Here is a 22,752-nt window from a genome sequence, read left to right on the forward strand (position 1 = left end):
GCCGGAATGGAAAGGGTGAGAAGGATGCTCTCACGAAGGATGGAGAGGGCGGAGTGGGATCCTGTAGAACAAACCTCGTTGCGCCTACATCGTCTCGACTCTGTCGACTGTCTGTCTTTCGACAGGGGGGCCTCAAAACTTTTGCCTGCCACGCACAATTTTCCACTTTCAACTTTCCCAACCGAACTGAGGAAGGATGCGGGGTGGTGGGGGCTGTGCGTGCGTTCGAGTGAGGGGGTTGCTTGAAGCGGGGGTGGGTGGGCTGAGCTTTATGCTTGGTTGATGTTGCGATAAGCAGCCAACGTCGCTGCTGCTTCTGCTGCTGCTTTTGTTGTTGCTGCCGCAGCCGCAACGCTGCACACGCCACATAGAACTTGTGGCCAGGGGCGGGGGAGTGCTGTAGTGGGTGGGTGGTGGCGCCTAGGCCCTAAGGCAGGGTTGAAACATAGTCGGTTGCTGCTGCTGCTTCTGCTGCTTTGTTGTTGTAGTTGGCGCCAGTTTCCCATGTAAAAGTTGCTGAAAAGTGTAACGCAGTCGAGGCTCGGCAGAGTTTTCCCGGAATGGTAGATGCGGTGGATGAGGGGGAAAGAGAAGGTTGGAGGCAATCTGTTGGCGGGGGTGGGCGGCTGCTGTTGCCATGTCGCCTACGCGGCATAGTTTTAACTTTTCTTTCGCACGCACTGCCAAGCGAAGGATACCAGGACTTTCCGATGGAATAGTACGAGTGAACAGCCGTTAATATCAAAAGAAATCAGAAGGGTCTCTTATAAAACTATAGAAACAGAGAAGGGACAAAGTTGTTGAAATGAATCTGTGCTAAGAAACTTTAAAGAATTCTTTTCAATTCCATATGACATCAGGCTTCAGGCAGACTGCATGTAACAATGTAAATCTGGATAAATTATAACCTACATAAGTATATATGTACATATATTGAACATCGATCGATTATGTATTGAAAATTTCCACTAACGACTGAACAAAATTCCATTCAAAATCATAAGAGTGTTCCCCTGTCGTTGCTATCCGTACATTTAATTTGCAGCTGTTTTTGTTTTTGCCAAAAATTCACGCACTTTTCCGGGCTTTCCCCCTTTTTCCCATCCATGTGATGGTATGAGTGCCACCCTGTGACTGTGTGTGTGTTTGTGTGCCAAGCAAGTACATAGAGGCGCCTTTATGTGCTCAGATTTCCTTCCGCTGGAAATAGACGAGTAACCACGACCAGAACGAGAGCCGGGACCAGGACGCTTTCACTTTCACTTGCCACCTACAGGGCGCAATGCGAGGCAGACATGTCGGGGGTGGCAGCAAACTTTCGACATCAAAAAGAACTACTTTCGATAATCACAGGGCTGGCGCCAAAGGAATTACATTTTTGCGGGGCTACCGGCTGCGGGAGGGAGTTTTCTTCTTCCCTGCTTTTAACTGTGCCATGCCCTCAATTTCAGGCGCTTTTTTCGGTTTTAAATTTGGGCATCTCCTACTTTTGTGCGCATAACATAACAAATTCGCTTTTATACTGCCCAAAGTTTCGCTACAGCTATTTTTTATGCAATCTTTTATTGGCATTTTATGTGTTCGTCGATTCTGATGAGATCAGCGGAGGAAAGGGGAGAAAATGGTGACCGTCCAGCGATTTGAAAATCGAGAATAATATTTCAGGAAATTCGCTTATTAATTAAGCTAAGCGAAACCACCCCAAACAGCCTCCCTCCCATGCCCAACATCAAACAGAATCGTATCAATGACATCATTGCCGCCGCCGTGGAAATGGGAAATGCAATGGGAAAATGTGTAAAAGTTTGGCGTTGGTTAAAGTTGGAGGCTGCCTCCGGGATGGGTTTTTGGTGGTGGCGGAGCACAACCGGTTCACCATAGAAACCCCTTTTGTCCAGGAAAAGCTAGGCTGATGCAGTTGCTAATTTGAAAGAAAAAGAGTTTTCATTTAGTCATGGGGGTTGTTGCTCAGCAAAAGCCATCTCACCTTACCGGAGTGCGGAGATGTGGGGGTTGAAAGGGTTAGTTAGCAACTGTATAGGTAAATGGTATGCAATATATAGTTTACACACACTCTTAGCCTACGAGATTTTCCACACTTCCCAGATCTCTAAATATTATATAGAACATAAAACCGTTTTTTCAAAATTCAAATTACTCAACAGTTGCCCAACTGCGGACCACTCTGAACGCCAATCAGTTTGTCAGCTGACAGAAGCTTGTTGGTAGGAAACGAAATTCTGCAATGTCGTCAAAATGACATAAAAAAGGAAGAAGGACGTTGGCCAGGGATGTGCCGGGGTGCCGAGGGGGCGGTGCTGGTGCAGCCGAACAAAAAATTCCCAGGAAAACCGATGCTAATCCCTTCAATGATGATGAATTCAACTCTTTAATTTCTGAAATCGTGGGCAAGGTGCAGACCAAGGCGGGAAACAACTCAACATCCGCTGAAACATCGCATCAACGGAACAAGTTGTGAGAAGAAAGGAAGCCAGTGGTTCAAGCACCCAAACAGGACACGCACAAAGTCGAGAGAACGTACGTCCCAGATTTCTAAGATTTTTTTAGCCACAAATTTAATTCAATTTCATACAAATGGTAATAAAAATTTAAAAAAATTTTAAATCTCACCCTTACAGATAGAACGAGAGAGCAGCTGACACTTGAGCACTCTTTTGGTTGTGGGTTAAGGTTCACAAACGCATATTTGTCAATCGGCATATCGATAGTTCGCCCGATAACATCACTAGTGCACCTTTTATTTACTTAATTTACATTATTTTCGAAAATGTTGAAAAACATTTTAAATAAATCGAGGCAGGTGTGGACTCCACTGGCACGTGGTCTGTCGAAGACCAACACCCAGAGCAATGTAGCCGCCGAGTCCGCAGCTGCTACCAACATTACAAAGCCGGCACTGATATTGCCTCAAGATTATGCCGACTATGCGCCACTAAACAGGAATGCCCCACGCCAGGCATGGATAGAGAATATCGATGCAGTGGCCGAGCGCAAGATGGGTCTGATTGAGCTCCATCCGGATGTGTTTGCGGCACAGCCGCGTGTGGACGTCATTCAGGAGAACATCGAATGGCAGCGAAAATATCGTTATGTAAGTTTGGCCCATGCCAAGACGCGGGCGGAGGTGCGTGGCGGCGGAAGAAAGCCGTGGCCCCAGAAAGGCATGGGTCGTGCTCGGCATGGCTCCATACGTTCACCTTTGTTCAAAGGTGGTGGCGTCATCCATGGTCCCCGTTCGCCCACCACACATTTCTATATGCTGCCCTTCTACAAGCGCGTGATGGGACTGACCTCAACGTTGAGCGTGAAGCTGGCCCAGGATGACCTGCACGTCATTGAGAATGTAGACATTCCCACCAGAGATGCCCAATTCATCAAAGATCTGATAGCGGAGCGCAATTGGGGACCATCAGTCTTGATTGTGGACAAGTGAGTGGTGAGCATGAACTTCGAGACAAATGCAATCTAATGTTTGCTTATATATCAGAGAATACATGTTCCCCGAAAACATCTGCTATGCCACCGACGACCTGGGCTATGTGAATCTGATGCCAGCATTTGGTCTGAATGTCTACTCTATGCTGAAGCACGATACGTTGGTCCTGACTGTGGATGCCGTCAAGCATTTGGAACAGCGTCTGCTATATCAACAGCATCGGACTGATGCCACCAGCAAGGGCGGCAAATTCAAGCTAGATCAAGTCTAAATGTCTTATTATAGTCGTTTATTTGTAATTTAACTATTTTTGATGCCAGAAAATGCATTGTTAGCTGCGATTTATTGTTGAGCTTGCTTTGGGGCGGCACTCACAGATACCCGTACGGACGTGACCAGTGGATCTTGGTCCTTCTCCGATATGAGGATTTGACAGGCTCCCTGCAAGAGTTCACCAAGTTTCGGTGCAAACATGCGCAGGAATCCGCGCTCCGAGTTGCTGTGATTGCAGAGCAGCACGGTGGTACCATTGTGATTGAATTCCAGCAGTTCGTGATGTGACATTTCGCCCGTGATGATGGTATCGGCCTGGATGCCCCGCAAAAGGGAGCCTCCCGATCCCGCACAGATGCCCACAGTGCGCACAAGTGTCTTTGAATCATGTCCCACGGCCAGGGCCACGTGCACATCGTTCTCGATGTGATGCTGCAGTGCCTCAACCAACTGAGAAATTGTCATATTCGTCTCGATCAACCTTCCCGAGCCGGTGCCAGGTTCGGTGCACCCGAACTCGGGTATCAACGGCCGAATGCTTTTAATGGTCACGGACTGGGCCAACCAATCGTTGACGCCACCAGTTTTCTTATCCCACGACGTATGGGGCGAATACAGGGCTATGGAATTGGCCAAACAGGCAGCCACCACCCGCTCCTTCCAGTTGGACTTGGTAATTCTTGTCAGGGGTTTGAAGATTGGCGGATGATAGCTAATGATCATCTCCACCTGCTTTTCCACAGCCTCCTTCATTACGGGCTCGGTGAGATCGTTGGTCAGGAGTATCTTTTTCACATCTCTCTCATTGTGCGGCTCGATCAGAAGTCCCACGTTATCCCACTTTTCGGCCAGCGAAAGCGGGGCAAAGTTTTCGAGTTCCTTGACAACAGCAGTTAATTTGCGACCACTGTAGCTGCTCATTTTTCTTAAGCTAGTTACACCCCGTAACATATGAATTTTGAAATTTTTGAGAAATAAATAAAATATTCGCCCGGTGTTTTTTTGCAGAATGTCACATGGGAAACATTACCTAACACTAGTATTTCTGGCGGTAATTTAAAGAGAGAAACAATATATTTCATTCATATAAGATAAATTTAAAGTGAACAAAACTCTGGTATGCATATTATAGTTTTTATTTACACAGGGATTATCTCACTTCCAATTGAAGAAAAATAAAAAAATGCGTAAAATAACATAAAATATGGATAACCAACAAAAATGAATTCTGCAATTTAGCTCTGCCGTGTTTTTTCCCGACGGGAAAATTTTAGCGCAGTTTAGGTAAATCGTTTTTAGGGAAGAGTAGAATTTACTAACAGGGCTATTTTCCGCGGCTTAACTCAAGTTGCTCACCTGTTTAAATGGAGGTTTTTTAATGGTGGATTCAGTGGGTTAAGGTCAACTTATTGTCCGTTGAACAACACTGGCAATCCTAATAAATATAACTAAAAAAAGTCAAGCTACCGAAGAAATCGCGTCGCAAAGAAAAAACGCGGAGCACCACTGAACGCACGGCGGATGAAAAATATAGAATCGCGCATGCAGAAAACTTCTGCAAATATTGTTTGATCAGACATTAACATTCACGTATTATTGTATAAAACTCGCTTAATTAGCAAATGAGTTGAATTTGTGCATTTAACTTATAACACCCATGCAAAACGTAGCTAAATCGTGCGTAAAATCAGAGTGGAACAGCAATTAAGCTACAAGGTAGTGGGCGACATAGTGGAATGTTTAAAATAATATTAATGTTTTAAAGCTGCCATTTTGAAAAGAAATCACTGAGAATGTGTGAATGCAAATGAAAAACAAAGAATAGGATATAAAAAGTGAACAAAGATAGAGAGAGGCTGTGCGGAGAAAATAGATCTCCAGAAGTGGCAGTGTGTGAGTGCGTGTGAAACAAAAGCAGATGGAAAGTGCAAAATGGAAACATAAATATATGCACAAAGACTTAATGGAATAGTTCCCCAATGAATCGCACGGGTTTTTTGTTGCTCAGCTTTGTTGTCAGCAATACACATGTATAATTTATAAATTGCTTTAATCTACAAATTGCTGTTATTGCGTTTTCACTTGCGCCCCCCATCTACGTTTGTTTCACTCGCACCCATGCCATGGCACATTAAAGCTCGAAAGCGCAGTTACGTGAGCTTGCGAGAGTGTCAACTTATGCCAGTGTGTGTGCGCGAAAGAGAGGCAGAGCGATAGAGAGACTAAAGAGAGAGCTTGCGATTAAAACTGAGCTCAAAAGCAAAGTTCAACTTAGTAAATTTCCACAACTCAAACTAATTATTTTGCAGAAGAACTAAACAACAAAAAACCCAACCCCCACTTAAACAAACTTTTAATAAAACGACAGTGAAGTGCCGGAGAGTAAAACATTCAAGAAACAACTGGCAACGCAACAAGTACAAGTACATACTCGCGCCGCGCAGAATAGAAAGCCCAGAAGCAGAACCAAACCGAACCGAACCGCAACGAGAGCAGAGCCGAGCCGAGCAGAGCAGCGCTGAAACCAAAGGCAAAGAAAATTAAGTAAAGCAAAGCCCTAGAAAGCTCGAAAATGTGGAACCAAACAACAGAGGCAGCACAAGCAACAGCCGCAGCAGCAACAAGTGATAATAGCAAGGAGGTGGCCAGTGCAGAGGAGTGTGGATGTGCTGCCAACTCATTTGATAACAGTAAACATCCAAAATCCTCATTTGGCGGCAAAATCAACGAGAAGACGGAGCAAAGGGGCGACAACGACGACGACAACGCCATTAACAAGCAAAAAGAATTTGCAGCACAAAGCGAAACAAGTGATTCTGGTTTTATATCTGGACCGCAATCATCGCAGATCTTTAGCGAGGAGATTATCAGCGAGCACGACACCGCAACCGACACCGAATCCAAGCCCAAGACCGCACCCGCCTTCGAGTCATCGCAGAAAACCAGTCAGGCTCCCGATCAAAAGCAAATCTCTTCCGTGGTCCTTGATTCGGGCATCATTGACGAGGTCGAAACCGAGGAGGAGGACAACGACGAACAGGAGCAACAGAATCCAACATCCTCCCAGGCTGGCATCAAGCAACAGCCGGCCGCCACTGAACAAATGCGCCTCAAACACAACACAGACGCCGGAATACCACAATGGACAGTCCAAAGCAATCTGGCCGGACGTGGCGAGGTCCTCAACAATCTGGGCACCAGCACCTCCATTTCGGGCCGCAGCAAAGCCATCAGTAGCGATAACAAACCCACGAATGCAGCAGCCTCAGCATCTGCCTCTGGATCGGCTAATCTGAACAACAGCAGCATCAATATCATCAACGCCTGGGAGCAGTTCTATCAGCAGAATGACGACGGCGACACGTAAGTATTTCCGTTGAGAATTTCCCGAAAAATCGCATCGAGACGACTTGACCACCAACTGTGGGGGAGAGTTTCATGAATCACATTAAAGACAATGAGAGACTGGGACTCGGTCTGGGACTGGGAAGAAACGCGACTTCAGACGCGCACTGACACATGTGTGTGACTGATTCGGGGGTTTTCCTGGTATGTGGGCAGGTATCATCATCATCAACAACAACAAAACTGGTTTTTGGGCAAGTGTTTCTTTCCTTGCCTTTTGGGTTTTCTGGGTTTTTACTCACGCACGAGACATGACAGACAACAAGTGTTCGAATGAAAGCCACAAAGAAAGAAACGGCGGAAGGAAGCAAAAGGGAGGGCCAGACCAGACCTCAGGTAAATAAACTCTGACTGATCGTTTGTTTTTGCTTCTCTGTGTGTTTCAGACCTCTGCATTTGGCTTGCATATCGGGTTATGTCGATGTGGTGGCCGCTCTCATACGCATGGCGCCGCATCCATGCCTGCTCAATATCCAGAACGATGTGGCACAAACCCCACTGCATTTGGCTGCCCTCACAGCCCAACCGAACATCATGAGGATGCTGCTACTGGCTGGAGCTGAGGTAAATATCAATCTTCTGAAATTTTTTGCGGATTAACTGATTAATCAAAAGGAAATAACAATCTCTAGCTATCCCATTAAATCACTAACAAAAGCCTGAGCAAAGATCTATCTATTATACAATACTTATAATACCATATCCTACACAGCCTACAGTTCGTGATCGTCATGGAAATACTGCTTTGCACCTATCCTGCATTGCCGGCGAGAAGCAATGTGTTCGTGCCTTGACGGAGAAGTTTGGTGCCACGGAGATCCATGAGGCACATCGCCAGTACGGACATCGTTCGAACGACAAGGCTGTTAGCTCCCTCAGCTATGCCCGTCTACCCGCCGATCTGGAGATACGCAACTACGATGGTAAGTGCCCCTATATTTCGATATATATGTATGTACATATAGTACGTAGTAAATGGTTTATTTTGAGGCACATTTTCATGAAAATTTTCATGAATCTGTGCCAAAAGAAATGGTATACATATATTCCTAGATATAGTGTAATTTGCTGTCCCGACATCGGCTAGCCACAGTGCGAGACAATGTCTGTCGTCTGTTCGTATAGAATATATATATCTATACCAAGGAATGTGTATTTGTGTACATATATCTCTGGTTATAGTCTTTGAACAGATGCCAAAAATACATTGTGGCCTCTCCTCTCCACCCTGAACATTTTCCACACTTTTCCACTGTTTTCGGTAAGACATCCCACCCTCTCATCTCTCACCCCCTGCGTTATTGATTAACGAAAATAAACGAAAAGCACACATTTGCCAGGTTCTCAGACGTCAGCAAAATTCACTATTAAAACAAATTATACAAGAAAATAGAAAATGGAAGGAAAAACAAGAAATTCTCTTATATAAGAAATAAGAAAATTGCTGGAAATTATTTCAAATGTAAATTGATTTACTTCAATTTATTGAATCAATTAAGTACAGATCAAACATGGTTTTTGTACTTTTATGGAATTACTTTAAGTTCGTCCAGATTCCGCCGGACTTCATTTCGCATGCATTTTGCGTCAAGGAAATCATTTTGCAGGCGTTTGGCAGCATGGGCAGGGACGGGGCAGGCGTGGCGGCCCATCATTTACATTTCGCATTCGTTCGGTTTCCTTATTTGATTTGGAACAGAAATCGAATTATTGATTTGCGTGAGGTGTGGGGGAGAGAATGAGTATTTATAGAAACAAGACATTGCTAAAGTCCCAGAAATTTGCATGGCACTGGAAACATTGTTAGATATTTATACAATTCTATACATTGCTCAGAGATTTATTCTTCATTGCACAAGCGAAAAGTGCCAAAGAGAATGCCTAGACTCGAATCTGGCTATTTTTGGCCAAAACCTAGAAGAGTAAAAGTAAAAGTCTTTGTCCCTCTCTTACCACAAAAACTAAAAAAGGTTAATAAACTTGTGTCAGAGGGTACACACGAGTATATTGCAATATCAAAGTTATTTGCTTTTAACCTTTCGTTTGTTTAATCGATTTCCCTGCTGGGAGTCGTGTTCCCTCATACATTTTTGGTTTTTTGTTTTTCGATTTTGCTATAACCTTGCCCAAAAATAAAACCCAACAACAAACCACATACACAAAACAAAAAGAGTGCCAAATGAGTCTGAGTTCGAGTTCGTGAGTGGCAAACATTTTGGTGAACAAACATTATTATACGGTCAGCCTTAAGCAGCAGCAGCAGAAACCGGTTTTTGGGGGCCCCCAGAAACAGCTGCTCTTCTTAGGTACGTGTATACCTATTTATGCTATATACATGTATAACCATTTCGGAGACTGGGACCAAATATAATGTATTTTGGCTAGCCAACGGCAGGCAGCAGGCAGACACAGCCGACCAAAACTATTAAAAACCAAACGAAGCGAGAGAGAGACGAGCAGACATACATACGCTGCCGCCTGAGTATTTCTCTTTTGAAATTTCTGGGTTTTCCCGATCGCCAGTCTACTACTTGCACACAAAACTTTTTGATTTGAAAGCAATTTGAAATATCGGAATCGGGAGAGGGCAGGGTAGAGTTCTGTAAACAGATTCCTCAAATAATATGTACTAAAGAACGGCCTTCCAGCCTTCCTCCCTCCCTAGCCAATTGACGTCAGTCTTTAGGGAATTCACACACGCAAAATGTACTAGAACCGAAGTTCAATTTTTTGTTCCAGTGCCAGTGCCCCCAAGTCAAATATAATCCTGTAATTTCCATGAATTTCTGGATATTTCATCAGGCGTAAAATCAGACATTTTTTGTTTTGACAGAGTATTTATTTCTTGGAAAACCAAGCGTAGCGTACCTTCATGAATCTCCCACTGATATTAATAGAATGACTTAATTTAATATTATACCCCCATTTAAAGGGCTTTTTGCTAAATTCCTTTCCATTTAAATGTAGAAACATGTTAAAAATAGTGCACCATGGAGACCTAAAAAGAATCACACAAAAAAACAAAGCCTAAGCAAATAAAAGAATTTTCGATCGATAAGAAAAAATCCGCTTGGTGGAGGAAATTGGGAAAGGTTCGTTATCAATGAAGACCATTTGAACTCTCCTAGCCTCAACCTCAACCTCAAGCTCAAATATTTGTGCTGATTTTCTTGTGGGGAAATCCCAAGTATTTTTGTAATTACGGGGATTATAATCCATTTTGGGGGCCCCTTCATTACCGCTTCGCACTCGCACGCACGCAGGCACACACGCACGCAACGGGAAAATGGGAAATGGAAATGAAAATGGATTTCGATTATAAATAACCTCACGCAATCAGAGTCCCCCGTAGGACAAGGATCTATTAATAGTTGGAGAGCAGAAAGCCTTCTGCTGCGAGGCCTCCCCTCTTTCAGACAATGGAATGGAGGGTCCCATCGCAGAATTTCCCCATTTTGGGTAATCGATTGATTGTGTGAATTCGTTATCGAAAAGAGGGAAGAGAGAAGAGGAGCCCACATGCTCGTTCTATACACATACATATGTATATATGTATATGTTTTATTATCTGGATGGTAATTGTGACGTTTCCAAGTACTATACTAGTGTATGCTTATCTGTACGTAAAGAAGCGACTGAATCCCCGGATCGATGGATGAATTTCCAGAATACTGGGTAGTACATATGTACTGTATCTTTTTTTTGTATTCCCACAAATGCTTGCATGCAGTATAATTTTCCCAAGGGAAATTACCTCTTCGTCCTATGCTTTATTGCATATCTAGCGTTGCAGGGAATTTCAGAATCTCAAGGAATCCCCCCTCCCCCCCAAGAAATAAGCAGCATTTGTGCCGCATGTGTGGCATGTTGCATTGGGAACAATGCCAATTCCAATTTGTGTGTTCGACGCTTCAGTTATCTCTCGAGAGAGCCTGAAGGCTGATTCGTAGGATTTTTGTTAATATACAGATAAAAGTGAAATGCATATATCGAGTCATTCAGAGAAATGAGAGTTCGAATCACAAATCTGTTGCTGGGCACTTGAATTCCGTACTTCCCCCGACAATCGATTGATAAGGCGGCTGTCCAGAGCCAACGCCAAAGCAAACGAGATATGTCCGACCGTCCAGCTGTGTATTCCAGCCGATGTTCGATCGTCAGCAGACATTTGGTAACTGGGAAATCAGTCGTACCGTTATCAGAGCCGACGGCCAGGAAAACCCCATGGTGGTCGTTTATTATGCGATTATACGAGTACGACTCCCCGATTCCGATTCCCATTGCCATTGCCAGTACCTGTTACCATTAAAAAAGAAGATAACTAGCTATCAGCCAAATGGTTTTACCATTTCAATATTCCTTATTTACGATGATCTTGGGCCGCCCCATACCATACCGTTTGTGTGTGGAATTAAGTGATCGATATTCGAAAAGTTCGATCCGGTCGTTTGTTCTTTGAACCGTGGAACCGTTGAACGACGAACGACAGTTAGGAATTCGCTATCAGGGCATGACTTGACGGAAGTCGTGGAAAACCAATAATCCTATAAACCTTCGACGTAGCCAGAACAATGGAAATGCCTTTCAAGAAGTCACCTAATGATGGATTGAAACTAATAACTGCCACATCGGAGCTTAATTATCGTCAATTGTGGGGGACTGACTGGACCTTATAACAGAAACAGGAACGCATGAGAAACAAAGAGAAAGATAGTTCGATATACATACATATGTAGATACCTATAGCGCCTTACCCGATCCTATCTATAGAACCTGTTTTGTGTCGGGGTGTCGGAGTATTATTTACTTACTTTTGATTCCATGACATTCTATCTATGGCATCTACCTATTACATTAATGAATAACAAATTAGTCAGAGACAGCGCCTGGCCTCTCCCGCTTTGTTGTGCAGCTGCTGGCTGTGGCTGTGGCTGCTGGCTGCTGACTGCAAACGTGTAAAATGATCGTATTTCCGTGGGTAGATCAGATTGATGAATCGGTTTGATCGTATCATTTCCGTCTTATCCGCTTAACTCATTGAAGAAACTGTCTGTTCAGTTTGGTGACCCCTATGGGCACTCTCTTATGAGAATTAAGATCTACGCTGGACAAGGTTAAATCTCATAAATAACATCGGAAATATTTCTCTCCCCCCTCTGGTTTTTGCCATTATTTATACTCGTTTATCTTCAATGAATACTCGTAGTTCATATCCAATGAGTAAAATGTACGTTTTTTCCCCCGCTGAAAACATGAGCTCAACAACAAAAAACAAAAACAACGGAAGTTTAAGTATTGCAATATTGAAAGCTCTATGAATGATACCACTACTACCTGATGGAAGACCCCAACAGCACAAATACCGACGAGCCCTTATACGTTGATCTGATCTCCCTTTCTACTGCTGCCGCACTCCGACATGGATGGCGTAGCACGGGTGACCTCTTGTATGGGAAACCTATGGCGGCTCCGTTGCTCAGGTGGGATTTTCCCCCAAAATTCCCCCCATTTGCGGCTTTATTATACCTGGGTTTTGTGTGTGTTTTCTTTTCTTTCGTTTTGCGTGCCACACGTGGCTGACGATCCCCAAGTATTTGCATTCCGCATTCGAATCGGATCGGATCGGGTCGGATCCATACAAAATGTAGCTCAAAAGAAAGTCAACAACGGTGGCGGTGGCGGATCGCTGACATAACCCACCCGGTGACTGGTGACTGGTGGCTGGTGGCTGGAACTGGCTTTGGATCGCCGACTCCCGATCTTCAGTCTTGAGTTGAGTCTTGAGTGCCTTTCAAAACACTTTCATTGCCAAGTCAGTCAGTCAGTCGTTGTCGTCGTTGGAGAGTAACGTCATGGAATGGAAAATCCGCAGCTTTAATTGTGCTAAATTGTGCGCGTTGTTTGTCATTTGTTATAGTCGTTGTTGTCGTTGCCGTTGTCGTTGCCGCTGCCGTTGCCGTTGTTATTTGAGTTGATTCGCTTCATTTGGCGGTCGTCTGGGTCTGGGGTTTTTCACTTGCAATTCAGTTAATTTTCACGTTGGGAAAGTTCGACTTCGACACAAAAATTGGCAAATGGCGCCCAGAAGTCTTTTCGTAAATAAACTACTAATTTGATATTGTCTTTTACCCTCTCCTATCTTTTCCTTTTTTTCTGTTCATTTTGTATGCTTTTGTGTGTCTTGTTTGGACAGCTGACTTTTTCGTATATTTTTTGTGGGTTTTTGTGGTGGCCGCCAGGTAATTCCCCTAATGGCCTGGTACCTTCCTTCTTTGGCACGCGTTTGGGGGAAAACTCAAAACCCAGCTGCTAAAATGTTTACTCCACTTTACAATTTCTAATCAAACGTTTGAGGAATTCCCAGAGCACCAATGAATACCAGGCTTATCGATACTTGTCGATACCACATCCTGCCAGGGGATTGAATAATCTTTTATTAGGAATACAAAAATAATACAAATAGTAATAATGACTGGATATTAAGCTTATCGATCCCACCAGGATTGTCACCGGACTGACTGACAGGACTGGCCGATGGCCGTTCCGATCATGGGAATTCCAACATCTAATTGCGTCGCCGAAACAAAAGCGAACATTCCAATAAATGTTTGAATAATCTTTTATTAGGAATAAATTGAATTCCATAAATGTATAATTATGAATCAATGAACCGCCATGATATCCCACACTTGCCCTGAAGGACAAATACATTCGTGCGGAGCAGAGTGGAGTGCAGTGGAGTGGAGGGTTCTACTACTACTGCTACAACAAAACCCGTTGTAGCAACGAGACAAAACAAAAAAAAAAACAAAAAACAGATCCCATCTCAGAGATATGCCTGCTTCAACAATAAGCACAATTAATTAAATTTAAACGAAAGACAACAACAGCCTGCCTGCCAGCAACATCAACATCGTGTTTAATATTTGCGGGCTGTCAATAAATTTATGAACTTTGCGGCGACTTTTTGGCTGACTTATGGAGTACTTTTAACTGCGCCGTTTTTGGGTTTTTCTCACAATATAACAGTTAACATAAGGTCGCCGGTCGCCGGACGCCAACGCCTGTGTAAATAGGCATTAAGTACTGGCCTGGTAGTGGCATGAAGTGGGGGTGCAGTGGCATTTTGTGTTCGAGTGCTCGACAAATAGAATTTCCCATGGGGTTTTCTGCGCAGTTCTCAATACGGTTTCATAACGGTTACTAAACGCTCCGCAAACGCTCACCTCACCTCACCTCACCAATTCGATTAGCATTGTATTAGCTGATGTCAGGTTTTTCGGTGCCCAATATCTCACAGACTTGTTGGCAGGTTCCCCTCCCAAAATAATGAAAAAATCATGGAACGGATTAAAAATTTTTTATGGTGATTTTTGTGACGCAGCCAAAGCGGCGGTTGCGGGGGAATTCCCAAAACAAAGTTTGAAACAAACTTTTGTGTTTCATATTTCATGTTTTATTTACATACATATGTACATATTTGCATGTATGTATACATACATGTGGATGTTTGTGTGTCTATTAATAACTACCATATATACCTCCAAGTTGCTATATCTGTAGGTTGGTTGCCTACTACCCATCTTTAATCGTATGCTAACGATTGGCACGTTGCTCGGATCCGAAATCCGAAATCCGAGATCCGAGCAGCTTTGCAACAACAATTGAATTGAGGACTGGGCTCTGTCTTTTACAGCCGCCTGGTCGCCTCATCTCTCTGTCTCTCAATCGGCTAGTCTTAGCTGCTTCTCCTTTTAGTTAGTCGAGCTTTGGAACAGCACACACACAGACACACACACACACACAAAAACTTCATGTTGTCATCGTTTATTTTTAAAGCTTGTGACACAATTGTTGCTTTTGTAAACCTCCCCATCATCGTAGTCGACGAGTCCGAAATAAAACAAAACCAACAAATAAAAAAGAAAGAAAAAACTGGACTGTAGAGTTTTGAGTTTCTTGAGCCGCCGCTGCCGCTTTCTTTACCTCTTTCTCCAGTCGAGAGAGAAAAAACGGAACTGGAAACGTAAAAAGGTACTGGTCTGGCTTTGGTATATGCTATGATCTATTTCTTTTAATCTTTCTTTCTGATAACCTCCTGATTTGATGACTCAAGTTCATGGCTAGACCCTGTCGCTATCGCTTCTAGGATTCGACTGACTCATAAATTTCCAACTTTGACTATTACTGCATTTCCCTAAATACTAATCGTAGTCACAGTCAAAGTTTAGAGACTGTGACTGTGTTCTCAAGCAAAAACAAATTCTTTGCGGAAATCTCCGATCTTCCTCCTACAAGTGTTGGCAGGGGGAAGGGGTATTATGCAAATAGGGGGTCCGACCGGCCGACTGCTGTTTGTGTGTGAAAGTCAATCAACAGCACGTGTAGCCAGCCGCAAAAAAATAAAAGCAGCAAAACCAGGCAACGCCAAAAGACTACGTCAACTAATCATAAAGCCATAAAATCAAGCAAAAGCCCAGGCATGGAATACAAACAAAAAACTAAACAATCCGCCTTTATTTTCAACGTTTTTTTTACTACAATAATCTGTATGCGAGACGAGAGACGGACCACAGCGATACCGAGCAGTTAACGGCTCAATTTAAGAATGAGACTCTGATTCGAGTTGGGGGAAGACAGCAACTGCTGGTCAGACGAAAGAAAGGCGTATTTCTAGGTTTATATAGTAGCAATGCAAGGTATAAAGTTTTTTTTTTTTTGTTAATTATATTTAAGAACTGCCGGGGGAATAGAAAAAAAACATGTAAAAAAGGAATTTAAAGAAAAATAAAAACAGATAAAATCCAACACATATAATTTTTGATGAAATTTTTCTTGAAAAAAATCAATTTGTCCCCAGCGATACTAAACGACATATAAATAATATTGCATAAATACATAAATCATAAGTTCACATACATACATTGTATGTACACACTTGATCATAATAATAGGTACACCTTGAAGCTTTTCATTAATAATTAGTTTTATCGTACTTTAAGTGTTGAAAACAAAATTTTGTTTGGTATGTTTTATTTGTCAATGTATTGCAGTTCCGTGACAAAAAAAATTAAACAGGGAAACCGCCGAATAACAGAGCTTTAAGCGAAATTGCGAGTTGACATCACATTATGGCTGATCAAAATAATAGGTACAGTGTCAGTAAATTTTGAATATCAAGTGAATAATTTGGAAATTCTTGACTTTTTGGCAATTAAACATCCATTTCATTTAACAACAGTCCAAATATAAACAAATAATTATTTTTTTCTTACAAGAATAGGCCGAAAGTCTTATTGCACAGCCCAATTCGCTCTTAGTCTGAAAAAAGAAGGCCAATCTCTTCGGGCCATTGCCAGATTAATGAAAAGTTCTCATAATTTTGTTACAATGCTTTAAAAAATAAAACCTAGTCAGGAAACTCGCGGAAAGCCACAGAAAACAACCATAACACTTGACCACTACATACTTTTCTTTGAGGAATAAGGACCCATTTAAGTCGTCAAAGGCTATTGCATCAGAAATTGCACTAGAAGTTAGTGCTCCAACGATCCGTAGACGGCTACAACAAGCCAGCCTTCCAAGGAGAATAGAAAGAAAGGTCCCACTTACGCGTCAAAAAAATCTAGCCATGGGGCAAACTTTTGCTAAAGATCATAAAGACTGCGCAGGATGCGCCGGAGAGAAAAAGTGGAGAAGCCTTTTATGGAGCGACGAAACTAAAATAAATTTATTAGGGAATGAATGTGAAAGCAATGTAGGAAGCCCTAAACGAAAGAATTTTGATCCATGTTTCAAACAAAAAATTTCTCAAACATGGAGGTGCCAGCTAAAGACATGGGGCTGCTCATCCTGGTACGGCGTAGGTCCATTTTTCCTGACAACGAACAGAATGGACGCTGAGCAATACAAACCCAGATTGCAGACAGTTATGCTACCTTATGCTGAAGAAAACATGAGTTTCCATTGGGTATTTAAGTAATATAACGACCCAAGGCACACATCTAAGCTTTTGACCAACTTTTTTGAGGACCAAACAATAGACGTTTTAAAGTGGCTTCCTAAATTTTCCGACTTAAATCCAATCGAAAACTTGTGGGGAGATTTACGAAACAAAATTAGCTAAGTTTTCATTTTCAAATAATCAAAAATTATGCGAGGGCGTCCAAAAATTGTGGTATGAGACACCTGCCAGACGCTTATTACAAGTACGCCAAAAATAATTACAAAGGTGAAAAAAAATAAAGCTGGATACATCGGATATTAACTATAAATCCCATTTAGGCAACAAAAAAATAATAATAATCAGTTAAAAAACTTTTTTCATAACAAAACTTGAAGTGTACCTATTATTTTGAGCAGCCTGACATTGACTCTGAAGTACAAATTGCTCTCTTTTCTTTTATAACATTATCCTATAATATAATAAAGTTTATTTTATTGAAAACAAATACTATTGGTATAATTGAGAACTAAGTTTCAAGTTTCAAATATTGAATACAACTGCTTTTTGTTATGTTAAAGTGTACGTAGATGTGTGTACCTATTATTATGATCAAGTGTGTATGTACATATATAGTGACTTCACACCGGTCATAAAGTAGAGCCGCGGCCCTTGCCGCAGCAAAGGCTACAGTCTCTGAAAGTGTCTTTTCATAATGTTAAAAGTTCACCAAATAAAGTATTTTCTACATGAGTATGCTTCTGTTCTTTGCCAACTTTTTATTATTATTCTTCTATCTTTTACTCGTATACTTATAAAAGACTGATATTCGGAATCTAGTTTGAAGTTTAAATGTCAATTAAATTATTTGCAAATTCAGCAATTTATATATTAGTATGTGTATCAGATACTCGTATCTCGTATCTAGTGTGTTCAAACCAATTTGAACTTGAGCAAACTTGTTGCTGAAGCAGAAATCCAAAAAATCCAACTTTGTATAGGTTTTTTTTGTTGGTTTGTTAACTTTAAAGCCAACACTGCTGGGTTTTGTTGTTGATATTGTTATTGTTGTTGTGCTCTGTCTGCTGTGTGTGATTGTGTGTGTTATTGCTGCTGTTTTATTGTGGGAATTTCTTGGGTTTTTCAACGCACACACCCATGCACTCAACACTCGTCAGGCAATCACACATGAACACACACACACACACACAGTAAGAGACATGCGAAGTCAACGCGCGTTGTCATATTGTCTTATATGGCAAAAGCCTCCACTTGCCTGGCACCCTACCCTCCAGCCCACATGGAAACCCCTTCCGTCCAGTGGTCATTGTCGTAATCGAAGCTTTTTTTGTAGTCGTATTATAAAACGCTACTTGTTTTACAACTGAAAGCGGTTCGTTCGGAGAGTGGGAGCTTTTGGTGGCTCAAAAGCTTTGAGAGTGCAAGAGATCGATCGCATTTCATTCATAAATAAAGCTTTTGTCAGGGCACAGTGGTGCGACACACCAATTGTACGAAATATACAAATTATTTAAAAAAAAATTAATAAACTAAATTAAAAGCTAACTCTTGTTTAAATTTAACAATTTTTGTAATCAAAATGTATATCTTTTTTTTGTATTTTAGGCGAACGTTGCGTACATTTGGCTGCCGAAGCAGGTCACATTGACATTTTACGCATTTTGGTATCACATGGAGCGGATATCAACGCTAGGGTAAGTCCATATACATATATATACTCTTTGTTAACAAAGAATATTTCGCCTAATTCTAATATTTTCGGATCATTTGATAGGAGGGTAAATCGGGACGCACACCTCTACACATTGCCATTGAGGGCTGCAACGAGGATTTGGCCAATTTCCTGCTCGACGAGTGCGAGAAACTCAATCTGGAGACGGCCACCTTCTCCGGCCTGACGGCCTACCAGTTCGCGTGCATCATGAACAAATCCCGAATGCAGAATATACTCGAGAAACGCGGCGCCGAGACCGTAACGCCGCCCGATAGTGATTACGATAGTAGCGATATTGAAGATCTAGACGATACGAAGGTGAGCGTGACAGCATAAATTCACAGAAAAATCAAAAGAAACTAGAAGATAAGAAAGAAAAATGGACCACCACCAGCTTCCAAAATGTTCAAAAAGATTATATGAAAACAAACATAAGGAAGTGAAAATCCTTTAAGCTGAACTGGTATTCAGTTGAAATAATCCGTTTAGAAACTGTAAAAACTGTTGTCACATTTATGTATTGTTAACCAAAAAAGAAAACAAAACAAAAAGCAATCAATAGAGAAGCAGCATCGATCTAGATAGGGGATCTATGTTTTAGTAGAGCCCATTGAAAGAAGAGAAAAACCCTGCAAAGTATATAAGATAACGATCCAACCAACAAAGTAACGAACAAACACTGCAATAACTTATACTGATATATGCTGATGTCCGTAACCCTTTTGCGTGGCACAACCATGCGGTTATTCTGATAAGCTGTCGTTCTATGTAAACTCTTGATGCTCGTTGCTATAACTCTCTCTCTATCTATCTATCCATCCACCTACTACATCTGCTACTATGTATTCTTGTATGCCTCTGTGTGCGCATGTCAGTGTGTTTGTAATTGTTGTATGTGAGTGTGTGTGTGTGTGTAGCGCCTAGATCTAACTCTTTATGGAACCATAAATTCTACTATACCCTAAGTTAGCTAAATCTAATTGATGTTTTCATGTTCTGACTGAAAAAAATAAATATTTTACTCTTAAAAACAAAAAACAAAAAAAGCAACAAATATTCACTTTTTTTAAATTATGAAGATGATGAATGGGGAAAAGGTATGTAATGTAATGTATGTTTACTCCTAATAATTTAGTTTCTTGTTGTTAAATTGTTTGTTGTTTGCTGCTTTTATTGGTTAAAATTGCTTGTTTTTTATTTGGTTAACATAACATAGTCTTCCCAAAAAATATATATTTTCAACTGAAATATGTAATTTAACAATCCTTAAATGGTTTATACCCCGTTTTTGTGTACTTGCAGATGTACGATCGTTTTGGTGATCCGCGCTACTTTGTCAGCTACAACGGCGGCAATCCCATGACAGTTGCCTGAGTGCCCCAACCACTTGTACATACCACCCCATAACTTAGCCTAAAAATACACATACATACACATATACGATTAACGCAAAAAACAAAACCCGAATTCCAAAACTTAACAAACTGGTTCAATTGCTGTTCCTGCCTGCCCCTGCCCCTGCCACTGCAAAATTAAGTAAAATGTATGCAATAATCTTTGACACACGTTCTCCCATGCTCCCCAACCGAAGGAATGAATGTAAAGCACACACATAATAGTACTTAAAATGAAAATAAAGCATACAAGGATGCAGAATGTCAGGCATTTTATTTATACATATTTAAACTTAGATTTAATAAAGTATTAGACAAACTCCTCCATCTAGTAACTACATATATCGTTACCTTGGTACAAACCGCAAACAGGAAATAAAGTAAAGCATTCAATTTAATATATAATTTACTAGTCCATGAACATAGGATGGCAAATAACGCTAAACTTAAAACGCAAAAGGAAATATCTTATGTCAACGGCACAAACACACAGTCTACAATGTTATTACGTTTCTGATTAAGGCTAAATAGTGTGCATTTCTAGCGAATGCTTTGTCGGAACACGCTTTGCTTGGCCTTGCTGTTGACGCTGGCAGACTTCTTGGCTGCCAGTGGATCTGGGGCAAAGCAGTTCCACAAACGCAATGTCTCATCAGCACCGGCACTGATCACAGTGCTGCCATCTGGGGACATGGCCATTTGCAGGACACGCGACGTGTGTCCCGTCAAATCAGCCTGCTTCACCATTGTGGGATACTTCCAGATAGTCAATTGATTATTGGCAAAGCCATGGGCCGAGATGAGCTCCTTGTAGTGTCGGGAGAAGAGCAGGGAGCAGACTTGTGACTTGGAATCGACCGACTTGATCAGCGAGCCATTGTTAACGTTCCAGAACTTGATGCAGCGATCAGCAGTGCCGCCACCGGAGGCCAGGGTACTGGGCTGCCAGGGGCACCAGGCCAAGGCACGCACGGCCGCCTGATGCTCATTGAACTTGTGGAGGGCCTCGCTGGCCGTGCCCACTCCGCTGCCGGCCAGGGACCAGACGTTCACCAGGTTATCGTTGCCGCCGCTGGCCAAGTACTTAAAATCGGTTGACCATTTCAGACCGCATACCTCTTGCGAATGGCCGGCTAAGGAGGAGATTTTGTGCTCCCTCGAGCGCACATCATGATGGATAATGGTTCCATCGCGACTGCCAGATGAAACCAGGAAGGAATTCCAGGCCAAGGAACCAACGCGAGCACTGTGACCGTCCATCACACGCAGCCGCTTCACCTTCGAGCAGTCCCAAAGCTCAACGGCGCCGGTGCTGTTGCCTATGGCCAAGATTTGGCCCTCCTGTATCCAGGACAGCGAACCGGCGTAGTCACCCTCCTCAAACTCGGTCAGCTGTTCAATGTTGCCACTGGCAGCATTCCACAAATACACACAGCTGCCCAGAGCAACGGCTACGATGTTGTCACCACTCCAATCCATCAAATTTAGATCTGTAACAAAAACAAGACAGAACTGAGTATTGCTTTAAGAGGATGGCAGATGCAACCTACAGTAATCGTTAATGAAGTCTGGAGCATCTAGGATACGTTCTGAAGTGGTTGGTATATAACGAGAACCGCTCTTAGTCGATATGGGTGTCTTGATGGAGTAAACCACCTTCAGGGGATTCGTGTGCGACTCTGGTGCGGCTGGAGCCTTGTTCTGATAGCACAAAATGCGACCACCTTTGCTGTCGCCGGCTACTTGGGCCACCTCCGAGATAAGCTTCTGTCGCTCTCCCTTGTGGGCCGATGCCTGGACATTGGTCTCGTTGCTGTTGGTGTTGGTGTTGCTAGTAGTGGCCTTGTCATTCTCCTCATCAGATTTTTCGCCCGAGTCTTTATTTACCTGCTCAGAGAAGATATACGCCATTTTGAGAGGCCATCAATGAAGTTGCTGGTTCTCTTCACTTACCAGAAAGTGCGCCAACTCAAAGTTGGTGGCCGCGCGATTCGGTATGAAACGATCGCCACCGCCTGGCGTCTTTGTTGGCGTCGTTGTCGACTTCTTGGTCTTGCCTTCGCTACTCTTCCCGGGCGTCTTAGTGGGGGCCTGTACGCCGGAGAAGCTGGTATTATAAGAGACGGACAATACCGAGCGTGTCGTATTCTGGCTTCCATTCAGGGACGCCTCCATCTTCTTCTTCCAGCGCGGGGCAGGTCCGCGCGTCTCGCCGTCCATGATCAGAGCATTTTGCAAGTCGCTCACAAAATTGAACTGAGACATTTTGGCAAATGTTGGGTTTATCACGTACTTCAATTATGATTAACCAGTGGTCTAGTAATAGCACAAGCGTTCGGTTTCTAAAACTCGGATGTGGGTTGTTTGGCGAACAATAATGGCGGTTCGATTTGGAATTGCAATGTGACCGTAAGCGGCTTTCCGAAAAATTATACTTTTGCTCATCAAAATATATACTGAGATACTATAAGTGTTCAGAGCATAGGAAATTCGAAGTAAGTTTCCGGGCACATTATATAGAAAAAGTGTGCCGTCTGTGACCGAA

The 22,752-nt window shown here is 42.6% G+C and overlaps 4 protein-coding genes across 4 annotated transcripts; 2 read left to right on the forward strand and 2 right to left on the reverse strand.

Moving 5' to 3' along the window:
- The first annotated feature begins 2,770 nt into the window (after positions 1–2,770).
- On the forward strand, positions 2,771–3,798 carry LOC6595567 (39S ribosomal protein L4, mitochondrial). The gene is made up of 2 exons (XM_002020879.2): positions 2,771–3,450; positions 3,509–3,798. Exons 1-2 carry the CDS (start codon positions 2,789–2,791, stop codon positions 3,726–3,728), a joined length of 882 nt encoding a protein of 293 aa, XP_002020915.1. The 5' UTR covers positions 2,771–2,788; the 3' UTR covers positions 3,729–3,798.
- On the reverse strand, positions 3,730–4,679 carry LOC6595566 (NIF3-like protein 1). The gene has a single exon (XM_002020878.2). It carries the CDS (start codon positions 4,649–4,651, stop codon positions 3,800–3,802), a length of 852 nt encoding a protein of 283 aa, XP_002020914.1. The 5' UTR covers positions 4,652–4,679; the 3' UTR covers positions 3,730–3,799.
- A 535-nt stretch (positions 4,680–5,214) lies between these two features.
- Positions 5,215–20,469, forward strand: LOC6595565 (NF-kappa-B inhibitor cactus). The gene is made up of 7 exons (XM_002020877.2): positions 5,215–5,446; positions 6,040–7,093; positions 7,522–7,699; positions 7,848–8,058; positions 18,705–18,793; positions 18,874–19,131; positions 20,116–20,469. Exons 2-7 carry the CDS (start codon positions 6,303–6,305, stop codon positions 20,185–20,187), a joined length of 1,599 nt encoding a protein of 532 aa, XP_002020913.1. The 5' UTR covers positions 5,215–5,446; positions 6,040–6,302; the 3' UTR covers positions 20,188–20,469.
- Positions 20,466–22,642, reverse strand: LOC6595564 (cell division cycle protein 20 homolog). Its single transcript, XM_002020876.2, has 3 exons — positions 22,161–22,642; positions 21,758–22,094; positions 20,466–21,697 (listed from the first exon to the last, which is right to left on the reverse strand). The coding sequence occupies exons 1-3, from the start codon at positions 22,470–22,472 to the stop codon at positions 20,748–20,750; spliced, it is 1,599 nt and encodes a 532-aa protein (XP_002020912.1). The 5' UTR covers positions 22,473–22,642; the 3' UTR covers positions 20,466–20,747.
- Positions 22,643–22,752: the final 110 nt, after the last annotated feature.

Source organism: Drosophila persimilis, unplaced genomic scaffold, assembly GCF_003286085.1.
Source record: "Drosophila persimilis strain 14011-0111.01,24,50 unplaced genomic scaffold, DperRS2 tig00000191-arrow-pilon, whole genome shotgun sequence".
Lineage (NCBI taxonomy): Eukaryota > Metazoa > Arthropoda > Insecta > Diptera > Drosophilidae > Drosophila > Drosophila persimilis.